Source organism: Martes martes (assembly GCF_963455335.1).
Source record: "Martes martes genome assembly, chromosome: 2".
Classification (NCBI taxonomy): Eukaryota; Metazoa; Chordata; class Mammalia; order Carnivora; family Mustelidae; genus Martes; species Martes martes.
Window position 1 is genome coordinate 109,073,209 of NC_137889.1, and position 21,248 is coordinate 109,094,456.

General features: G+C 39.7%; 1 protein-coding gene and 1 pseudogene across 2 annotated transcripts in view; both read left to right on the forward strand.

The window, feature by feature from the left end:
• Window positions 1-333: 333 nt before the first annotated feature.
• LOC308338706 (small ribosomal subunit protein eS27-like) lies at window positions 334-476 on the forward strand (annotated as a pseudogene). Its single transcript has one exon. The product of its transcript is annotated as a small ribosomal subunit protein eS27-like (transcript).
• A 9,494-nt stretch (window positions 477-9,970) lies between these two features.
• Window positions 9,971-21,248, forward strand: part of EGF (epidermal growth factor) — a 96,901-nt gene continuing 85,623 nt past the window's right edge. Inside the window, exon 1 of the mRNA XM_080796935.1 lies at window positions 9,971-10,561. Within this exon, the coding sequence (XP_080653061.1) occupies window positions 10,435-10,561 (127 nt within the window). The 5' untranslated portion in view covers window positions 9,971-10,434. The remainder of the gene's footprint in view (window positions 10,562-21,248) is intronic.

Genomic DNA, 21,248 nt, shown 5'->3' on the forward strand with positions numbered 1-21,248 from the left:
TCTAAGGGAATTACATTCTAAATGTAATTTTCTTTTTAATAAGCAAGGCTGTCTGAAGGACAGCACTATTAGAGGCAGCACACCTGAGGGCAGGGTTTTTAGGTTATAAGAGAACTGAATGTAATGCTCTCATCTGAAGGTCAGTGGATATCTTACTAAGTCTCCTTCCAAAGGACAACTGTAGGCCTTAGAGATTGGGACTGGCTGGGATTGCGGAAGGATCAACATCCCTTTGGCTACAGATTCACTACACCCACCTTAGGAAAGGAAAAGAAAAAAAACAAAAACAAAAACAAAAAGAAATGGCTAGTTCAAAGCCCAGAGTCCTATTTTATGGATGTAAGATGTTCAGGTTGCTACAAGATTCCCACGGTTTTCAGCCAGGCTCAGACGGTGGTTCAACAGTGTTGTGCCAGCCAACAGGAGGAAAGGGCAGACTCACAGAAGGATGTTCATTTAGAAGAAAGAAGCACTAATGATCTACACCACCTTTTGAATTTGTGTTATACTGCAGAGAGCCTTATCAGTTCAGTAATTCAATTACTCTACCAAGGTAATGTAATTATGTTTAATTTTGTAAGATATATATATATATATATATAAAACAGTGATATATATATATATCATATATATATGATATATATATATCATATATATATGATATATATATATATATAAAAAACAGTGATCTCCTATCTTGGTGTTGGTGTTTCAATAAAGTTTTGGTTATGGGCAAAAAATAAATATAATAAAATTATAACTTTAAGAACCAAATCTTAATTTAAAAATGAGGGGAAACCCATAACCTCACTGCCTATTCAAATAAATTATCAATTTTTCTGTGTCTCTTATCTGTTTTACAAAAATAATAAATACTATAATAATAGGACAGGTAAGAGTTTGTATATTTTTCTATTAATATTGTGGAAAACACGTTCTTTTTAATGAGTATGTCATATTTGCATAATAATTTCTTAACTATTTCTATTATTGTAAATGAAAACTCTTTCTAATTTTTGCTACCATGAATAACATCACAGTACCTTTTTGTATGATTATAACTTCTTTTTTTAGTAGAGAGATTATTCCTTTAGTGAGAAATTGCCAAGAGTGAGATTATATGGTCAACGCCTATGAATATTTTTATGGCTCTGAAATGTGTTGCCAAATTGCTTGCTAAAAGGGTTGCACCAAATGCAAGTTCGCTTTTAAAGGTCAGGCTTATTTTGATACAAGATCAACATATGTGCTATATTAAACTAACCACTTATCAACTAGTGAGAAACAAAACACATCATTTCCTAATTCATAGAATTAGAATATAATCCAGGAATCGTGCCAGAGTCTGCCATATTGTGAATGGGCCAGGCAATCACAAACCTCAGTTCTGTTCATTTTGGTCATAATTTAAAGTGGATCCCTTCTGGAAGTTACATTTTAGAAAAGCTGTGGCCTGATGCCCAGAGAAGATAATCTCCGAGCCTTTACTTGTAAATATGCATAGTGAGCTCAATTTCATTTTGTAATCTTCACTTGAGAGGATTAAGAAATGACGATTATACCTAGTGCCCAAACTCCCTGGAAACAAGGTAATTTTCTTTTTAAGAAACCAGGCAGTCAGATTCTGATGCATAGTTTAAAAATACCAGGCACAAGCAGTTCTATCTGCACAATGACACAGTTGTATTATTTTGTTATTCTTAGTTTAGGAGATACATTTCATGAAAGGGCTAAAATGAATACATGAATTGATCCAGGGAAACTGGAGCCACAGGTGACCTATAAGAGAATGAATCCTTTCCATGGCATAGATTTAATTCAGGTGAATCATCACAGGATCTGAGATTCAGTGTTTTAACAACTGCCCCAGGATGTCTTGGTCTCAGCAAAAGTGGCTAAATCCCTTCCTCTCTTCTTTCTCTAATATACATAAAGTCTTTGTGTAGGGTTTGGAATAACATCATTTAGTTGTTATTCCACAAATGCCTGCATTCATTCTTCAGGTTGTTTTCTTATATTCTCATTTGACTTCCCTGTCTGGAGTACTGAATTAAACTTTCTTGATCATCAGGATATTTGTTTATTTAATGTAATGGCTGCCTCTTTTTTTTTTTTTTTTTAATCTCCAGGCACATCTTTATGGATCACTGAAAAAGAAGACTTCGTTTCTCAAACAACACAACCAGCAGCCAGAGGGACCTTATCAGGTGGAATTCTCAATGCAGGGAGACACCAAGAAGTTGGCAAAAGGGGAACAGAAGGATGGATATGGTAACCCATATTTTCCTGTTGGTGCCCTGGTCTCGGGACCTGGCACAGAGGATAGGGGTGATGGGTGCCCATCTTAGCAACATTAGCAAAATAAAGAAGTCCTAGAGACTAGACGTTTACACACAAGTTCTAGAGTCAGACAGACTTGGGGTATGTGTTTCTCAATCACTTCATAGCATCTCCATTACTCAATAGCTCTGAGACTTTGGGCAGGATCCCGAACTTCTCCAACCACAAATTCACCTTCCATAAAATAGAATTAATGTCTACTTTTCATAGGGCCAGATAGAGGTTTTCTTTTCCTGTCTTTTTCCTGATGGTGGCTACTGACTGACTATAAGCAAAGGTAGCTGATATTTGAGAAAGAAACCATGACTTTTAATTTTACTTTTAATCTGACTTGTGTATCATGAGTGAAACATTAGGCTTTGGACTCATTGAAAAAACTCCTTATATAATGAATTATTTAGCAAGGTTGTGGGATACAAAGTTGATATATGAAACTCAATTTTATTTCTATAAAAGAGCCACAAACAAGTGGAAAATAAAATAGAAAAATTATTCATTTACAGGAACATTGAAAAACATAAAATACAAAGAAATTTAACAAAAGATATATAAAGTTCTACACTGAAATGTGAAAAACATTGATGAGAGAAATTTAAGAAGACTTAAAATAAATGGAGAAATATATAATGTTCATACATTGGATGACAATATCATTAAGATCTTAGTTCTTCTGAAATCGAACTATATATTCACTGAATATATATGTGGAGAAAAATAAATTTCTACTCCAACCTCCTGTAATATACAAAAATTAACAAAGAGGAATCACAAATCCCAACATAAATGCTAAAACTCTAAAAGTGTCTAGAAAAAAAATCAGGAGAATATATTGAGCCTGGAATAGGTGATAAATTATTAGAGAGAACACATACAAAAAATGTAAGCATAAAGAAAAAATGAGTAACTTGGACTTCAACAGAATTAAAATCTTTTGCTCGTCAACGAAACCATTAAGAAAATGAATGAACAAGCCACAAACTAGGAGAAAATATTGTAACACACAGATATGAACTTATATCCAGAAAATATACAAAGAACTATAAATCAATAAAGCAAAAAAATGAAAAAACCAATGAAGTCGGCAAAAGATATGAATACACAGCCCACAAAAGACGCATGAGACAATTAACATAAGAAAAATTCAATTAACATAAGAAAAAAATGGTCAACACCATTATTCATCAGGGAAAGGTGTATTAAAATTGTAATGTAATATTAAGTTATTCTTATTATAATATTTAAAATTTAAAAGATGGACAATACCAGATGTAGGTGAGGACATGAGACAACCAGAACTGGCATGCACTACTGGTGAGAGTATAAAATCGAGCGGCCCCTTCAGAAAAATGTTTGGCAGCTTCTTATGAAGTTAAACATATACTTAACCTATGAACCAGCAATTAGGTATTAACAGAACAGAAATAAAAACACTCACTGTTTTTATTTTTATCACACCTAAAAACAATCCAAATGTCCATTGACAGGAGAATGGATCAACAAATTGTGATATATTCATACTAAAGAATTCACCCTACAGTAAAAAAGAACGAACCATTACATGCAAGATGGATGAATGTCAAAAACCCACTGAACAGGGGCACCTGGGTGGCTCAGTGGGTTGAGCCTCTGCCTTTAGTTCAGGTCGTGATCTCAGGGTCCTGGGATCAAGTCCCGCATCGGGTTCTCTGCTCAGCAGGGAGCCTGCTTCCCCTCCCTCTCTCTCTGTGTGCTGCTCTGCCTACTTGTGATCTCTCTCTCTCTGCCAAATAAATAAATGTCTTAAAAAAAAAAAAACCCACTGAACAAAATAAGTCAGATACAAAAGCAAAACTACTATATGTCTGCATTCATATCAAGTTCAAGAACAGACAAAACTAACCTATGATAGACTCAGAACCATGTGTGCCTGTGGATGTGGGTGGGATTGACTGGAGGGAGCATCACTGCGTTGGTTTAATGTGTCTATACATTTACAAAAGCTCTTCAGATTTTATACATAAGATCTGTTCTCTATACATAAATTTCATTTTAATAAAAACACAAAATGAATGCATCTCAATTGTGAGTCAAGTTGGGAAAACCAAATGAAAGCAACTTAATTTTGTTTCTCTGATATTTAAAATTTTTAAAATATATCATTTACTCAAGTATCTCCACCATCTGCTTTGTACATCCTTCCAATTTCAGGTGGTAAACTATGATTATTTTCCCCCAAGTAGTTTCTGTCCTTGGACGTAGAAGAAAGGAAAGAACTATTTCAGTTTTATAAATATTGTAAGAACAAAGAAAGAACTGCAAACTATGGTTTACATTTTCATTAGTTTACAGCAACTAGTTTTTTAAATTTTTATTTTAGAGAGAGAAGGAGAGAGAAAGAGCATGAGCGGGGGCCAGGAAAGGGGAGAGGGAGAGAGAACCTCCAGCTGACTCTGTGCTAAGCTCGGAGCCCAGTGCGGGGCTCAATCCCACAACCCTGAGATCCCTGAGATCATGACCTGAGCCAAAACCAAGAGCGAGAGGCTTAACCGACTGAGACATCCAGGCACCCCAAGCAAGTAGTTTTAATTACATGAAGTTTATAGCATCTCTAGTTACTCCTGTCAGCCTTCTAACAGTCTATACTTAAAAAATAAATAAATAAATAAATAAATAAATAAATAAATAAATAAATAAATAATTTTTAAAAGATTTATTTGAGAGAGAGGAGAGCGAGAACAGGAGCGGGGAGGAAGTAGCGAGGGGCTGAGGGAGAGGGAGAAGCAGACTCTTCTCTCAGCCCGGAGCCCAGCGTGGGGCTGGATCCCACGACTCTGGGATCAGGACCTGAGCCAACGGCCGAGGCTTAACTGACGGAGCCACTCGGGGACCTCTAGTCCATACTTCATGAACTATGCTTCCTATAGATTCTGTGGAACTGAAAGTCGGGGGAAAACAGTGAATTACGGATGATTAAAAAAAAAAAAAAGCCAGAGTCCTTTCCCTAACCCTTAACATTTTTATAAGTTAAAAATACCTGAGAGAAGGGTGAAGAAGTCATACTTGGAGGAGGTAACCCGGAGGACTTGAGGCCGGATGACCCGCTAGATGGACCAGGCAGTGGGAGGCTCCCCACCTCCAATCCTGGGGTTGGAAGGTACGTTCCGCTCTTTGTTCCTGTAGCCGGAGCCATTTCAAGGATGCAACCTTGAGAGAGTAATGCGTTGCGAGGCTCTGAGGGATGTGTGTGATTGAGCCCTGTTAAGGATTCTATATAAACTTTTAAGATTCTGGCCAGTGAGTGCAGAGACCCGCTTGTCTTGCAACCTCCTATGACGAGCCTCCTAAGTAAGTCCCCTTGCTTATTAAAACTGCCACCTCCCCAGCTTATCCTAAAATGTGTGTAAAAAGCAGGTGCTTTATGTTAAAATTGTGTAGTGCATGCTCTGTGCGGAATTCAGAGGAAAACCCAGATTCAGTGATTAACAATGACCACCCCCACAAAATGCAAGTAATTAGCCATTGTTCAAGGAAAGCAGTGGTGCTGTTTCTCTTTTGTGGCCTTTTAGACTTTTGTTGCCCCAAAATTCCATTTTATTGGAGACCTACTTTCCACCTGGCTTTGATTTGTTTTTTGTTTTTTCTTTCCTTAGAGGGAGAGAGTGGGGGGAGGTGCAGAGGGAGTGGGAGAGAGAATCTTTAAGTAGGCTCCACACCCAGCGCAGAGCACGACCGCCCCCCCCCCCCCCGCCTCCATCAGGGGTCAAGCCCACAGTCCTGAGATCAGGACCTGAGCCGTAGTAATGAATCAGCACCCATCCACTGGGTCTTTCTTGACAGGGTTTTTATTTTGTTTTGTTTTTCCTATTTTAAACAGTTTCTAAATAAAATTGTGTATTTCAGGAGTAAAACAAAACCCCAAAAAACTGCCACTTACAAAAACAACAACAGCAGCAGCAGCAACAAACCTGCCACCTACCAATCTGGAGTGGCCTGCCCCTTTCTCTGGTCTCTCCCGGCCCTTCCAGTGCAGGGCCAGTTTCAGATTTCACCCAAGAAACTCCTCAGGTTGCAAACAAACAGACAGGCTGAGATTCTGTAAATAAATGCAGTGCAGTCTAAGATGAACTTTTCTTTTAATTTTAAATTTTGCTGCTACTTCATAGAATTATATATTATGGATTTTTGTGCTCTTTTTTATCTGTCCAGTTTCTGGAGTCTTGTTTCTTCCTCTTGGTCAGAGGAAACTTTCTAGGTGACTGGGGTAGGAAGTAGCTGAAAAATGGAGCATGGGCAGGATTCCTCTCTCACTCTTGGTTACCAAGAGCTTTTTAAAATCTGATTTCATTTGGTAGAAGCATGGCATTACTTAATCTGTGCATTGAGCATAGCATTGCTTAACTGGATGGTGGATAGTGACTCCCTTCCTTTTCTTAAAAAAATAGACCGTTTTCATTAAAGCAGTTTTAGGCTTACAGAAAAACTGCAGAAAGTTCAGAGAATTCCCATAGTCCCCATCTTTCCCCTATTATTAATACCTTGCATTGGTGTTCTACATGTCTTACAATTGATGAGCCAATATTGATGCATATTGTTATTAACTAAAGTCCATAGTTTAGAGTTCACTCTTATTGTTGTACATTGTACGTGTTTTGATAAATATATAAGTGTATAATGGCGTGTATCCACCATTGTTGTATCCTACAGAATAGTTTTAGTGCCCTAAACATCTTTTGTGCTCCTCCTATTGACCTCTCCTCACCCTAACCCCTGACCACCACTGATCTTTTTTACTGTCTCTATAGTTTTGCTTTTTCCAAGATGTTATAAAGTTGAATTCATGCAGTATGGAGCTTTTCAAATCAGCTTCTTTCGCTTAGCAATATGCGTTTACGATTCCTTCAGGTCTTTAATGGCTTGACGGTTCAGTTTATTCCTGAGTGATATTCTGTTGTATGGATATACCACAGTTTTATTTATCTGTTCTTCGCTTGAAGGACATCTTGGTCTCTTCCAATCTTAGGCGATTATGAATAAAGCTGCTATAAATGTTTTCTTATCAAAACCACTGTTAACAAGGAGACGATAATGACTTTAGAGTCCGTACCCTCCATAAATGGGTGTGATACTGGGAAAATTTCTCAGACTTTCTGATCTCTGGTGTCCTCATTTGTGAATGGCGAAGTGGTGGGGAAGATTGGAGGTGATGTGAATAAAGCATGTACTTGACCTATGCCTGGCTCCTTGGGAACCAGGAGTTCCCAAGGTGTGGTGATGGTGATAACGAACAGCAGCTGGGCATACAGCAAATCTGTAACCCAGGAGAATTAGGTGCTTTGTGCTTCAATAGGAAAATTTTATCTGCAGAGTAAGAATGGTGACCAGCACGTATAACCATGTTTCCCAATAGCCTCCCTTCTCCCACTGATGTCCACTTATGCTTAAAAAAATTCGGAGCTGTCTCCTTGCCATTAATACCCCGTTCTCTTACTAACCTGCTGGCAGGGTTTCCTCCCATCCGTCTCTGTCCCCTCAGGATCTAAGGACCTTATAAATAAGCATTTATTTTTCTTTGTCCATTCCCGTTCCACATCCTATGGTCAGCCTGGCTTTCCTCCTCTCCATGCTGATCTGAGACTTCCTATTTATCTCCCGAAGCTTCACTGCATGCTCCAGTCTGCAGTTTGCGACAGATGCCCCTTCTTTCCTGACACCTCCAGAATAATTGGTGACTGGCCTTTCATTAGCTCATACTCACAAACTACTTTCTGTTGTTGTTAATCCACCTAAGCAGCTCTTGAACTTAGGGGGCCATGACTTCTATTTTGTGTACAGGGCTCTATCACACATAGATGTTTAATTAATCAATGAATTAGTTAATTTGACTCAATCCCAGAAACTAAAATGGGTATTTGGCCCATAAAACTGATTTCTGGGCACCCTTAAAACACAGGCAATGTTCATTTGCCCAGAAGAGGTTCAGGTTTATCTGGAGTAAGAATATGGAGTAATATCTCTGCAAATCCTTTCTGCATGGGTGGCTCTGGTTTAAGATTTTGCTATCTGGGCAACCCTGGTTTTCTGTGGATGAGCTGAGCTTGATCTTTTACATCAGTCCCCAGTCTTGACTTCCACTGTAGCCATGCTGACTCCATCATCTCCTAAGGGGCTTATGCTCAACATTAATGACCCTGTTAGCCCAGGTGACATGTAATTAGGAAAGTGAGCCTTTTTACGACCAAAAAATAAGAAGAGATTCCACATCCAAATAGAATATAGTTGTGGATTACTTCATATCTGTGCTCATATCATTCCTCCTCTCTCCACTAATTCAGCCCAGTGCTTGACTGTCCTTCTAGTCCTCGTCCCCTGTGACACTGGCAATGCATTCTGCTGAAGGGAAAGCTTAAAAAGGTTAGTAACTTAGTGCAGGTTATTGGAGGACATTCCTTTTGAGTTTTGAGTCCAAGTGAGTCCAGGAAGCAATGGAATATTCCATATATTCCCCCATGTGACTTGTGCTGCCTGCCAGGGTCTGCTTCTCTTGTAAGAAATCAGAGCTGTCTGGCCAAGGCCGGCTAAAATCAGAGAAATCCTGACTTTAGCCATTTCAGAAAGTGACCCAGTATCAGAGGAATGATGAGGACATAATTAAATATGAGGGAAAGGCTTGGAGTTCTTCCCGTTCTCTCCCAGAATGGGTGCTCACTACTTTGACTGTTGTGACTATCGCTTTATCTACATTTTGTCTAGCACTTGGAACACTACCTCTGGGCAACTTAAATGAAAACTTGTTTTCCAGGGTGAAGTAAATGGGAAAAAAATTCCATTGTTCATCAAATCTGGTATAAACGGTTTGCCTGAGCTGCCTATTTCTGGGTGCATTCCTGACAAAACAACCGAGGGGGCAATAGTGGGTACTTCAAGCTTTTCTTTTCTACCCCTGATATGTGAAAAGATAGCCTAAGTTGTCTGAGAAGGGACAGCAGTCAGCTGTGCTGGATTTCCAGTGCTTCCCAGATTCTGCACCATTAGCTTATTTTTTCCAAACGTGGCTCTGTAATAACAACCCACTCCTTTCCCTGCACTCCTGGCCCCTTATGATGTTTTGTTATGCTCATGCTGAAAGAAAAGGTGTCTGTGCATACTGTATCTCTTCATTTGGCTTCAGGGATTTCCCTTTGATTTGGAAAGAATAATCTTTCAAATTCCGCTATAAAATATACAGGAGAAAGAAAAAAAGATAAACCTCCAGGAATGTGTGCTGGTGTTGACATTTTGTTCTAATACGGCTCATGTGAATGATCAATTACTCCAAGTCTTAATTATCTGCACTGTCATTCACCACTGATTTGTATGGCACGGTTTGGCTTTGTTGCCATCCTTCCAGGTATTAAAACAGCCACTCTCCCACAGGTACCTCATAGACACCAGGAGCAATTCCACAGTCCCCTAATTGCTCTCTCCCTGGTTCTGCCCGGAATATTTATGGTGAGTCGCCAGTTATCTCCTCCCTGGCAGCCGTCCCTGCTTTCCTGCAGGGAGCAATTGCCCACACTCACATTTGCAAACAGAGGCTCACTCAAGTGTCACTAAAGGAGACAGGAGGTGGAGCCAAAAGGGCTTTAAAAAGGAAAGGGAGTCATGCTACTTTGCAAAAAGAGAAACTATGTTTGGGGAGGAATCCTATCTCTGCACTTCTTTTTCAGCCTCAGCAGGGTCGGTCGGAACTTTCCATCACTTTCCTTTCTTTCCCCTCTCTCTCGCCGTGGCCTACACTGCTCCGCCTGTCACAGCAAAGTCAGTGGCAGGCCTCTAGAAGTCAGCGGCCGTGAAACTGTGAAATTTGTCATACGGGTGTCAGGTATTTCTTACTGACTTCCCAAGAACTTTGATAAAGAAATCTTTCCCGAGGGTCCCTGACAGGCTGCAGGCCACCGTCTTGAGTTGAAGAAGGAAGAGCTGGAGGACTACAGCAAAGGAGCAGAGCGAAAGATGCCCCAGGGCTGCAGGCCAACCCAGGGGGACACGCTTGGGGTCAGACGTACCCACTCTGCCTGGGCTATGCTCAAGCAAAGTCAAGTGATTTTCTGTTGAAAGTTCAAGCCCATCAAGATTATGCTGCTTGTCCTAGTCATTCTGTTGCCGGTAGTTTTTAAATGTAGTTTTGCTAGTCTCTCAGTCCTGGAACACTGGAACTTCTCTGAAGCCTCCTCCCCAGGAAAGGGAAATTCTACTTGTGTGGGTAAGTCATCTCATTAAAAGGAATTCACATCCTCCCAGAAACTGCCTTCATATACCTGTCCATTTTTGTATACTTGGGTGTTTTTTTCTGATTTGTCTTTGGGTGGGTATATTTGGGTAATTTTTGTTCTCTAATGCATGTACATTTCCTTCTGGTTGTTAGAGGTAATCTGCTACCAGCTATAAAAATTCACGGCTCTCAAACTGTTCTTGCATGTTTGAGTGAATATGTCTCATTTGTAAGTAACTGAACATTTCTTTTCATGTAAACTGCTGTATTTATTCTGCCATGAGGAGTGTCTACTCACTTGGCTAGTCAGCTTTATATTGGAAGCTGAGGAAACAGATGGATTTTTTTGGGAAACTGTTTCTCTATAAGCCATAAAGTTAAAAAAAAAAAAAGTCCTTCTTTCTGATAACTTTGTGTAAGAACACAGAAGTTGCTAAAACACTCCTGAAAAATGGGAAGGGAATGGGGAACAAACGTGATTCTGTCATTTTGAAAGCCAAGTTTCAAGTTCAACCTCCTCTCCTCTCTCCCCTCTCCTGCTGTTTCTGAGCTCTGAGGGCAACTTCAGTTTTTGACTAACAGGTGCATTGAAACTTTGAGCACTGCTAAGAAATGACAGTATGCCACACACCCCTCCTATATTAAATGGGTTTTTCATCAAGGAGAAATGGAACTTTTACCAGACGCAAAGAATCATCATGCTTGAGAACTTTGCCTGAAAAACATCTCTCTCTCTCCCTGTCTTACTGTTAATTTGGTTTATTTATTCCTTGGGTGGGTCTCCAGCCTGCTGCTCAAACAAGGCAGCCATTTCCAATCACTAGAGGGTATAAACTCCCCTGACATACCTTTTCTGTCGCCCTGACCTTCTGAAAAGTGGTATGGCTCCCCAAAAGAGGTAGAGGGAGGAAAACGCAGTAAAGTTTCCAGAAGAGAAGCCTCTGGAAGACAGCACAAATTAATGGGACTAAGAGAACAATTCTGAGTCAAGCTGCTGACTTTGGGCTTCTGCCCTGGCTCTTCCATGAAGGAAGTTACAAATGAGGAAATCAGGTGTTCTTGCTCCGAATCTTAGGACTCTGTCTCTAGGCAGTGCTCATGGTAACAAATGAGCAGAACCCTCCTGGAAGGGCACTGGAAGGAAGGACTGAGTTCTAGTGATCTCTATGTCTCTGGCACGTAGAATATTTCTGCTTTTATAATATGTTCTCTATAAGTTCTTCCCAAATGAATGAGAAGTCTCTCCCTGAGCAGCTAATCACATTGTCCTAGAGAATCGCTAAGAAAAGGGGGTGACAAAAGGCAAAAGGGCCCCCACGAACCTGTTCCTCAGCTGTTGGAGCAGAAGTAAAAACTTTTGGACAGTTATGTCAAGTGGATTGGAGACTCTCTGGGGCAGGAGAATTTTCTGAGACTAGTTGGCCAGTGCCCTGAGACAGGCTCTGCCTTCTGCATGGGATGTGAGGGGAGATGGTAGGAGCCAGTCAAGAAGCAGAATCTGAGAGAGCAAAAAAATTTAGAGAAATGAACTGCTGCACATACCTTTAGAGGCTCAGGGAACAAACTGATTAATTCCTGCTCGCAAAGGAGCCTCTGCCTTGGGCTCCTCGCTTCCCCTGTAGGTGTCTCAGAGCTGCCATCACTAAGGCTGGTGGCACCAAGTAAACCTAAAGGCAGGCTAAGAGACAGTGAGTCAAGTGGGACTGTGTCAGAGTGGAAGGCTATAGAAACAAACATAGCTCCTCTCAAATCCATTCGACCTATTGAATACTTGAGCAAGACTAGATTGTTGCTGGGAACTAAGTATACTCCCGTTTCGGGATTGTTACGGGGATGGCGTGAGATGACACATAAAATGCATCCAGCATGGAGGTTGCAGGTGGTGCTCAATACTGTCCCTTGGCCCTTCCACAGCTTGACTAAAACCCTTTGATCAAGTCATACCAGGAGGTGCCTTATTTGAACAGTCCTGTGACATGGCACAGACCCCAGAGAGTGTAGAATGTCTGGATGCCACTTGGTGATTCTGCCTCTGCTCCCTCATTCCTTGCAAGTCACTGGTTTAAACCCCCCTGCTTTACACACCACATCTCATGTTAGCCGATAACTGCCTGGGTCACACCCTGTGCCCCCTGCATTTCAGAGGATAGTATTCCTCCCCTCTAAATAGATACAGTGCTATCTGTTTTTCTGCCAATTAAATTCTACTGGCCTTTTTACTTGCCTTTGGCTTTGAGCCAGACCACCTCTGGCCAGCAGGAAGAACCCTTTGCGGTTTGACAAAGTTCAGGTTACTTTATGCAAGGTTGTCATTCACATGACTGCTAGCCGGGTAAGCCACTTGATAACACGGAAATGGGTTTTTTCATTCTACCCTCCACCATCCTTCCTGCTTTTTTTTTTTTTTAATTGAATGAGTATTTTATTAGCCATATTTGAGCTGAGTTAGGTGAGAAGAGCAATAAGGAAAACTGCTGGCAAGTGGCTTCTGAACTTTCAAGCCTGTTTGCCCTGGAGGAGAAAGATCAGTTGAAAAAAGGAACTTTTCCTGTTTGCCATGTGTACCTGTATTATTTATCGGAACTTTCTTAGTAAATAAAGGGTGAGGAAGAAGTACAGGCCAACCGTGAGACAGCTGGCTGCAGGAGGGATCCGGGGGTACTAAGTTAGCCAACTGGAAGATCGCTCATAGCCGTAAACAGTGAGATCCTTGATGTCAGCACTGGCTAAGGCTTGGTCAGTTTCCCAGTCCTGTGCAAAGCAGAGTGATTCCAAGATCAGAATCTTGTTTGTTTTTTCAGCCAAGGTTATGCAAAAGTTGTTGTTGTTTTTTTTTTTTAATCTAACTGCGAAGAAATTAGAGAAATGATCTTCTACACATACCATGTGAATGAAACCACCCCCTCAAGTACTCAGTGGTTTGGGGCTTTTGAGGGGCCATCAAGCTTAGTGGTAAAAAAGCTTAAGTTTTGGAGACAGACCGGGGTTCAGACCCCAGTTCTGCTGCTTGTGAATGGAGTCTCACTTTCCTTAGTGCAAAACAGAGATATTTTTCCTTAGTGCAAAACACCCTCAAAATTGTTGTTGTCAGGATTATGTTAATGTATTTATTTTCAGTGCCGACCACACATTACAATCACCAGTGTCTAGGTTACCTCCCAGGGCCATCTGGGTCAGAGTCTCATCTGGGGGTGAAATCCAGGCCCCATTTTCTTTTTTATTCTCCTTTGGCAGTTTCAACAGACATAATGAACAGCTTCGGTCCAGGACCACTAAATTAATACATAAGAAGTGCTTTAAAAAAAAAAAGTGCATAAAACAGAGCCTGGCATATATTAGCTTTCAGTAAGTCTTAGCTGCTATCAATATTTTTATTTTGCTAACATTATTTTTATTGGTGGCAATAGTAGTAATATTTTCTAAATGTGGCTTGGTTTCTTCTACAATAATTGAATTTTCTTTTTTTTTTACACAGAGAAAAAATGACATATTGAAAAACTTGATGATAGTTTTACCACATTAAAAAAAGTAGTCAAAATAATTTCAACATTTATAACTTGTATTTTTGTAATCAGAAGAAATGTTTATTAAAAATACAAAAACACATCAAACTGACTTTAGTCAGTGTCCATATGGCACTGCAGTTCCAGTGTTTGTCTTTCTGCGTGATATCAACTGATAAAAATTGCGCTAAGCACCAATTAAATCTGCTTGCTAGATTTCTTACCAGTAATAATTTTATTTTAATAACAATAACAAAAAGAAGCCACTTGAAAATGATTATTTAAATTTCTTGCATATTTTTTTCTTGTCTTTAGAACCAGTTTCTCTAAGATGTTTAAAGCTGTTGTGGGCTTATAAAGAAATAATAAAATAATTCCTTAAATGAATTTACATTTTGAACAAGTTGTGGTTGTCCAAATATTTGACATTTCAGTTTAGAAGTTGGAAGATGGGAATTCTTTGCTTTTGTTCAGAATTGAACAGCTAATTATTTTCCATTAAAAGTAAATGGACTAGTAATTTGGCTCACATGAATTCAGAATCTTCTATGTTTTGGACTAGTTTAAGAAGAATAGGTATTAACTCTTTAAATATTTGGTAGAATTCAGCCATGAAGCTATCTGGTTCTGGACTTTTGTTTGTTGGGAGTCTTTAAATTACTGCTTTGGGGCGCCTGGGTGGCTCAGTGGGTTAAAGCCTCTGCCTTCGGCTCAGGTCCTGATCTCAGGGTCCTGGAATCGAGCCCTGCATCAGGCTCTCTGCTTCGCAGGGAGCCTGCTTCCTCCTCTCTCTCTGCCTGCCTCTCTGCCTAGTTGTGATTTCTCTCTGTCAAATAAATAAAATATTAAAAAAAAAATTACTGCTTCAATTTCATAGCTGATAATCCATCCATTCAAATTTTCCATTTCTTCCTGATTTCCTTTTGAGGGTTATATATTTCTAGTAATTTATTGATTTCTTCCAGGTTGCCCAATTTTTTAGCATATAATTTTTCATAATATTCTCTCATAACTCCTCTAATTCTGTGGTGTTGGTTGTTATTTCTCCTCTTTCATTTCTAATTTTATTTGAGTCTTCTCTCTCCCTCTCTCTCTCTCTCTCTCTTTAATGAGTCTGGCTAGAGGCTTATCAATTTTATTGCTCTTTTCAAAGAGCTAGCTCCTGGTTTCATTGATCTATTTTTTTTTTTAAGTCTGTTTTATTTATTTTTGTTCTAATCTTCATTATTTCCTTCTTTCTGGTTTTGGGTTTTGTTTGCTTTTTTTCTAACTCCTTTAGGTATAAGGTTAGGTTGTTTGTTTGAAATTTTTCTTGCTTCTTGAGGTAGGCCTGTATTGCCATAATCTTGTCTCTTGGAGCAGCTTTTACTGCATTCCAAAGATTTTTTAAAAGATTTATTTATTTATTTTGAAAGAGAGAGAGAGCATGTATATGTGAGAGCACAGGAGCAGGGGGAGGGGCAGAGGGAGAGCGAGAGGGAGAGAATCTCAAGCAGACTCCCTACTGAGTACAGAGCGGGATGTGGGGCTTGGTCTCACAGCCCTGAGATCGTGACCTGAACCTGAATCGAGTCAGACATTTAGCCGACTAAGCCATCCAGGTGTTCCTGGATCCCAAAGATTTTGGACCATTGTGTTTTTATTTTTATTTGTTCCATGTATTTTTTGATTGCTTTCTTTTAGTGTAGGCAAGCTGGATCCAAGAACCCAGCAGGGCATCCCACAGGACCAGCCAAAAGGGTCCTTGGGTATACACAAGGCAAAAATCAAACACAAGCTTTGAGGGAGTGAAAGCAGAGTTATTGAAGACATAGAGAAAGTACAGGTACTGGCAGAGGCTGGGAGACTCAAAAAGGAAAAGAAGAATCTCATATTTGCTTGGTGTCTGGGGTTTTTACTGAGGATTGTGGTCTGGTATATGTTACCTCCCAGGCATCCAGGAACTGGTCAGATCAAGGACAAAGGCCTGGTTGTCCTCCATAAGTCACTTGGAGCTAACGTGTCTCGGCGCCTAGATGTCTAACCCCAGTGGTCTGGAATATGGACAAGATGGCCTCACCCAGTCATTCTTGCCCAGTCCTTCCTTGGATGTTATCTATTGTGCTGGAAGACTCTAAAGAAACCATTAACTCCTTGCCCCTTACAAGGAAGACATACATGAGGTATGTGTAAAATCGGGGTACAGGTCCTAACAAGAATAGAAGCAGAAAGAGGAGCAAAAAGCAGATTTCTACGGAGCCCTTTAGTTTTCCTCTCTCACTTTGATGCGGGAATATAGTGAATGTATGAAAACTTGAATTGTTTCAGCCAAATACTAGGAAGAAACTTGTGCTCTCATCACCTCTTGACCTTCCTCCTAAGCCTGAAGTTTGAATTGGTGTGTGCGTCTGTTTTCACTTTATGACCTTGGTTTTCTGATTCTCCTAGGCCTGGCTTAACCATGCTAATGTCTCTCCGTGTCTGGGTTTCCCAAGGATTTCCCAGGATACTTTGTACCCTGGAACTTGTGTGAGTGTGAAGGCATTTGAGAGCCAGCAGACCCCTGTGACAATGACTCATGTAATCTTTGATTTATTTGCAAGCCCCCTCCCAGTGACAGGAGAGAACAGTGGGCTCAGAGAAAAGCACTACCTTCTTTCCTCCCTTGGAACAGCCTATCAGTGTGCCATCGATCAGCTTTGTATATGTAAGTGGATTTCATTCATGAGGTGGTTCTTTCTGTGGATAGTGGTTGCTAGGATACAGAGGATCCCAACAACATCATGGCAGCTGCCTAGTTCTTCTGCACATGGTGTGGCAATTGAGAAATATTATATTTTATTTATTTCAATACTTTTCTGGTTAAAATTTCAAAAGCTTGAAGAAGGATCTTTTTTCTCCTGTAGATTCCATCCTTGTATAAACAGATCAATGATAGAGGATCAATCAGAGTTGATACTATGTAGCTGCTGACACAAATCCTATGTATTACAGGCCCTTCCCTTATGAGGGTTAAAAACAGGCACAGAGGCAAAAGCTACCAGGAATCTTCTGGTGTTTTTCTCCCTCCCTCTGAAGTATATAGTTATTCTGTTTACTGTAGAATTTGCAACAGAAAGGAATTTAACCTCTCCTTGGTCTGCAGGGAGACTGCAAAGGCTATTGTCTTTAACATTAATTTGTCCAGTATGTGGAAATGTACATCTTTTAGTTTAAAGCAACATTGTTGAGAATTTTAAAAGCTCTAAGTGGATCCAAAAGTTTATTGTATTTTGGAAAGCAAATTTGAAAAAAACTGAAACTTTGATATGTCCTAGTTATCCTAATGAATCATGGCAGCTATTTCATCTAAGAAGAAAAAAAAGGAATATGAAGAAAAATTTTCATCTAAAATTTCAATGCATTTAAAAAGCATCCAATAGGGAACTTGGGTGGCTCAGTGGGTTAAAGCCTCTGCCTTCCACTCAGGTCATGGTCCCAGGGTCCTGGGATCAAGCGCCGTGTCGGGCTCTCTGCTCTGAGGAGGGCCTGCTTCCTCCCCTCTCTTTCTCTGCCTGCCTCTCTGCCTACTTGTGATCTCTGTCAAATAAATAAACTTTTAAAAAATCTAAAAAAAAAAAGTTATTTAAAAAGCACCCAATAATGCCCAAGAAAAGATGATATAGGTGACTGTCTTTCTTTTTTAAATTTTTTTAACTTTTTTTATTTTTTAAAGGTTTTATCTATTTATTTGACAGAGAGAGAGAGCACAAGCAGGGGGAGCTGTAGGGAGAGGCAGAGGGAGAAACAGGCTCCCGGCTGAGCAGAGAGCCCAACATGGGGCTCTATCCCAGGACCCTGGGATCATGATCTGAGCCAAAGGCAGACGCTTAACCAACTGAGCCACCCAGGCACTCTTCCTTCCTTCCTTCCTTCCTTTTTCTTTCTTTCTTTTTTTCTTTCGTTCGTTCTTTCTTTCTTTCAGATTTTATTTATTTATTTGAGAAAGAGAGAGAGAATGAGAGAGAGAGAGCACACACAAGTGGGGGAGGGGCAGAGGGCAAGGGAGAAGTAGGCTCCCCACTGAGCAGGGAGCCTGATGTGGGGCTCAATCCCAGGACCTTGGGATCATGACTGGAGCTGAAGGCAGATGCTTAACTGACTGAGCCACCTAAGTGCCCATACTGTCTTTCAATATTGATATATTATCTTCTGGAAAAGAAAGCCAAAAAGAAGCACACTGTGCATAAATATCCCTCCTTTTTTTTTTTTTTTTGACGATTTTATTTATTTATTTGACAGACAGAGATCACAAGTAGGCAGAGAGGCAGGCAGAGAGAGAGAGGAGGAAGCAGGCTCCCTGCTGAGCAGAGAGCCCAACACGGGGCTCGATCCCAGGACCCCGAGATCATGACCTGAGCTGAAGGCAGAGACCTTAACCCACTGAGCCACCCAGGAGCCCCATGAATATCTCTCTTTAACGTAAACCAGGTCGATCACATGAAATGACCAGATTTTATCACTTCCAACAGAGAGGATGAAATGTCATTTTTGAAACAAAGGACACATTTTAAGCAGAGTGAATTGTGGTTGGTGCATTACCCAAGTGAATTGATCTTGTCACCAAAAAAGGGGGGCAGTTGCAGACAGGTGATTCTGGTGTCACTTTGCTTGTTGTCTTATTTTGCATGAAAGCCTCCCCTACCCTCTGTCGATGTGCTGTGCCTGGCAGGTTGTGTTAGGTCTCAGCTTTTTAAATGGATAAGGTTCCGTTATGTAGCTGATATGAGCTGCCACTGCTTACCTCATAGGATTTTATGAAGCTCAGTTAATTAATTCATGTAAGGTGCTTACAATCTTGCCTGATTTAGTGAGTTTCCACTAGATACCAGCTGTTACTTTCTACCAAAGACCATAAGCTGTTGACATTAGGAACACCTTCACTTTGTGAAATTTTTCTAATACCATTTCTTCAAATTTGTAATGATGCTTAGAGAAATCTGAAGTTAGTATCTTGGGATGAACAAGGCCTCACCATCATCTTACCCACTCTTCTCTGGGATTTGTCATTATCCTTGATGATAAAGTATGGCACAAAATCCCCAATTCATTATTTTTTCCTAAGTAATTATTCTATTTGTCATATTTGCCTTCAACATTCTGAAGAAATTATATGAAGCACTTTTTTTCTCTATTTCTATAACTATGCATGCAGCTGGGGCATAGGACTAAGTGCTGGCCAGGGTGGAATTAATAAGAACAATGAAATTGGACTCAGGAAACATCTGGAGACCAACACTTCTTAATTTTCTTTTGTTTTTGTCTATTTGTTTAGGGATGCTCAGAACGTAGTATCCATAGGCAAATATTTATTTGTTTCGCTTTGCAATTTGGGAAACATTCTTTTAAAGGCAGTTAAAGAAGATAATTGTGTTAGTTATAGATGAGACCCACACCACATTTTGTACCTCTAATAATTTTTTTCCAGATGTAATCAATTGATGAATTTTCTAGACTTCCTCCAGAGGGTCGAGCATACGTCACGGCAGGGGTGGGCGTTGTTTGTTTCAGGTTAAGGTTTTATTTTCTTTTGTAGAGCTCATAGTGACACATTATTAACTTGGTGTTTGAAGTTGAGAGAAGCAGAAAGAAGAAAACATTTCACAGAAAATAGGAGTTAAGGTGAATGACATCTATTTATGAATTTACCACAAGCTTAGGCTTCTTTATAAAATGTTCCAGACAAGGAAACTATTGAATTCTGTAAGACCAGCAGGAGAGGGATTGAATTGTTAATGTTAGATTAGAAAGACCTAGAAGATCATGTACCCAGCGGCCTCCTGTTACTTCTGAGAAGCTGAGATCCAGAGAGGCAAAGTAATTCACTAGGATTCTGTAGTACTTTGAACTCAGGACCCTGGACTCATAAAATTTACCATGTATGTGCCACCTCCCATGACTGATGGTTGAAAGCCCACAGTGTAATGATTAGTTCTCCCTACCAAAAAGTATTAATAATATTAGGTTGGTTTAAGTTAAGTCTCTTAATATATCTGGTTGTTTATATTTAAAGCACCTTGAAAGTAGGACTAAGGTTTCCTTTTATATGAATTATACCAATAAGTTAATTCAAATCAATTCAACAAATGTCTATTCAATATCAATTATGTGTTTAGACTGACAGTGTTAACATCACTGATCCAAATGCCCAGGGTCTCCTGAGGGGACAGTGGGGTTCCCAGCTCAGAGAACCGGATGTGGAGTGGGCTGCAGTTTACCCGATGACTTATGGACCATATTAGTTGGATTTACCAAAACTAACTTTGACAAAATCCGACAAGTGGCTTGAAAAACTTCCTGCGAAGGAACTAAAGATTGCAGACAATGCTACTAATCCAAGCTCAAGAGAATAATGAGGGAAGGACAGAAGGACACTTTTCTTTTTCCTAGAATAAGCTCTTTCTTGGTTGCATAAGAGACAAAAACAATGTAAGTCTCTTTAGACTTGACAAAAAATAAGAAAAAAAAGAAAAATGAAAAAGAAGATAGTCTGAAAACTAGATTTATGTTTATTAATATTAGCGATGAACCACACAAGTGTAAAATTTGCCTTGAAATGTTAGCTAACGTTAACATGAAGCCTTCAGGACAAGCAAGATGTTTTAAAATGAGTATCCAGGAATGCAAAATAACTTTTTCTGATTTTTACAGCTGTGTTCAAAGTTTGGATATAAAGGACTCTATTTACTAAGCTTAATGACAAAAATTTAGAAGGCTCTCAAGATTTCTGATAGTACAGCAAAAACAGAAAAGCCTCTTACTATTAGTGAAATACATATTTCTCCTGCTTCCTGCTGTGGTAGAACACAGCTAAAATAATACATGGAAAACCGCGTAACAACAGATTAAAATGTGTTCTTTTGTCAGCAAACACTGTTAAAAACTTCACAGAAAGCATTACCGAAATTTTGAAGGGAAAGTATTATAAAAATTGTGGAGTTGAGTAAAAGTAAAGGTGTTTCTAATATAGCTTGGCTTATGGCATTTTCCAGAAAGTAATAGTCAACACTTAAATGACTACTCATTATATGTGAGGAAAAAATCTAAGCATCTATCATGAAATAATTTGTTTAGTTTTCGTAATAATTCTATGAGGTAAGTACTATTCTCATCTCCATTTAAAGATGACGAAACTGATACGCAGAGAGGTTAAGTAA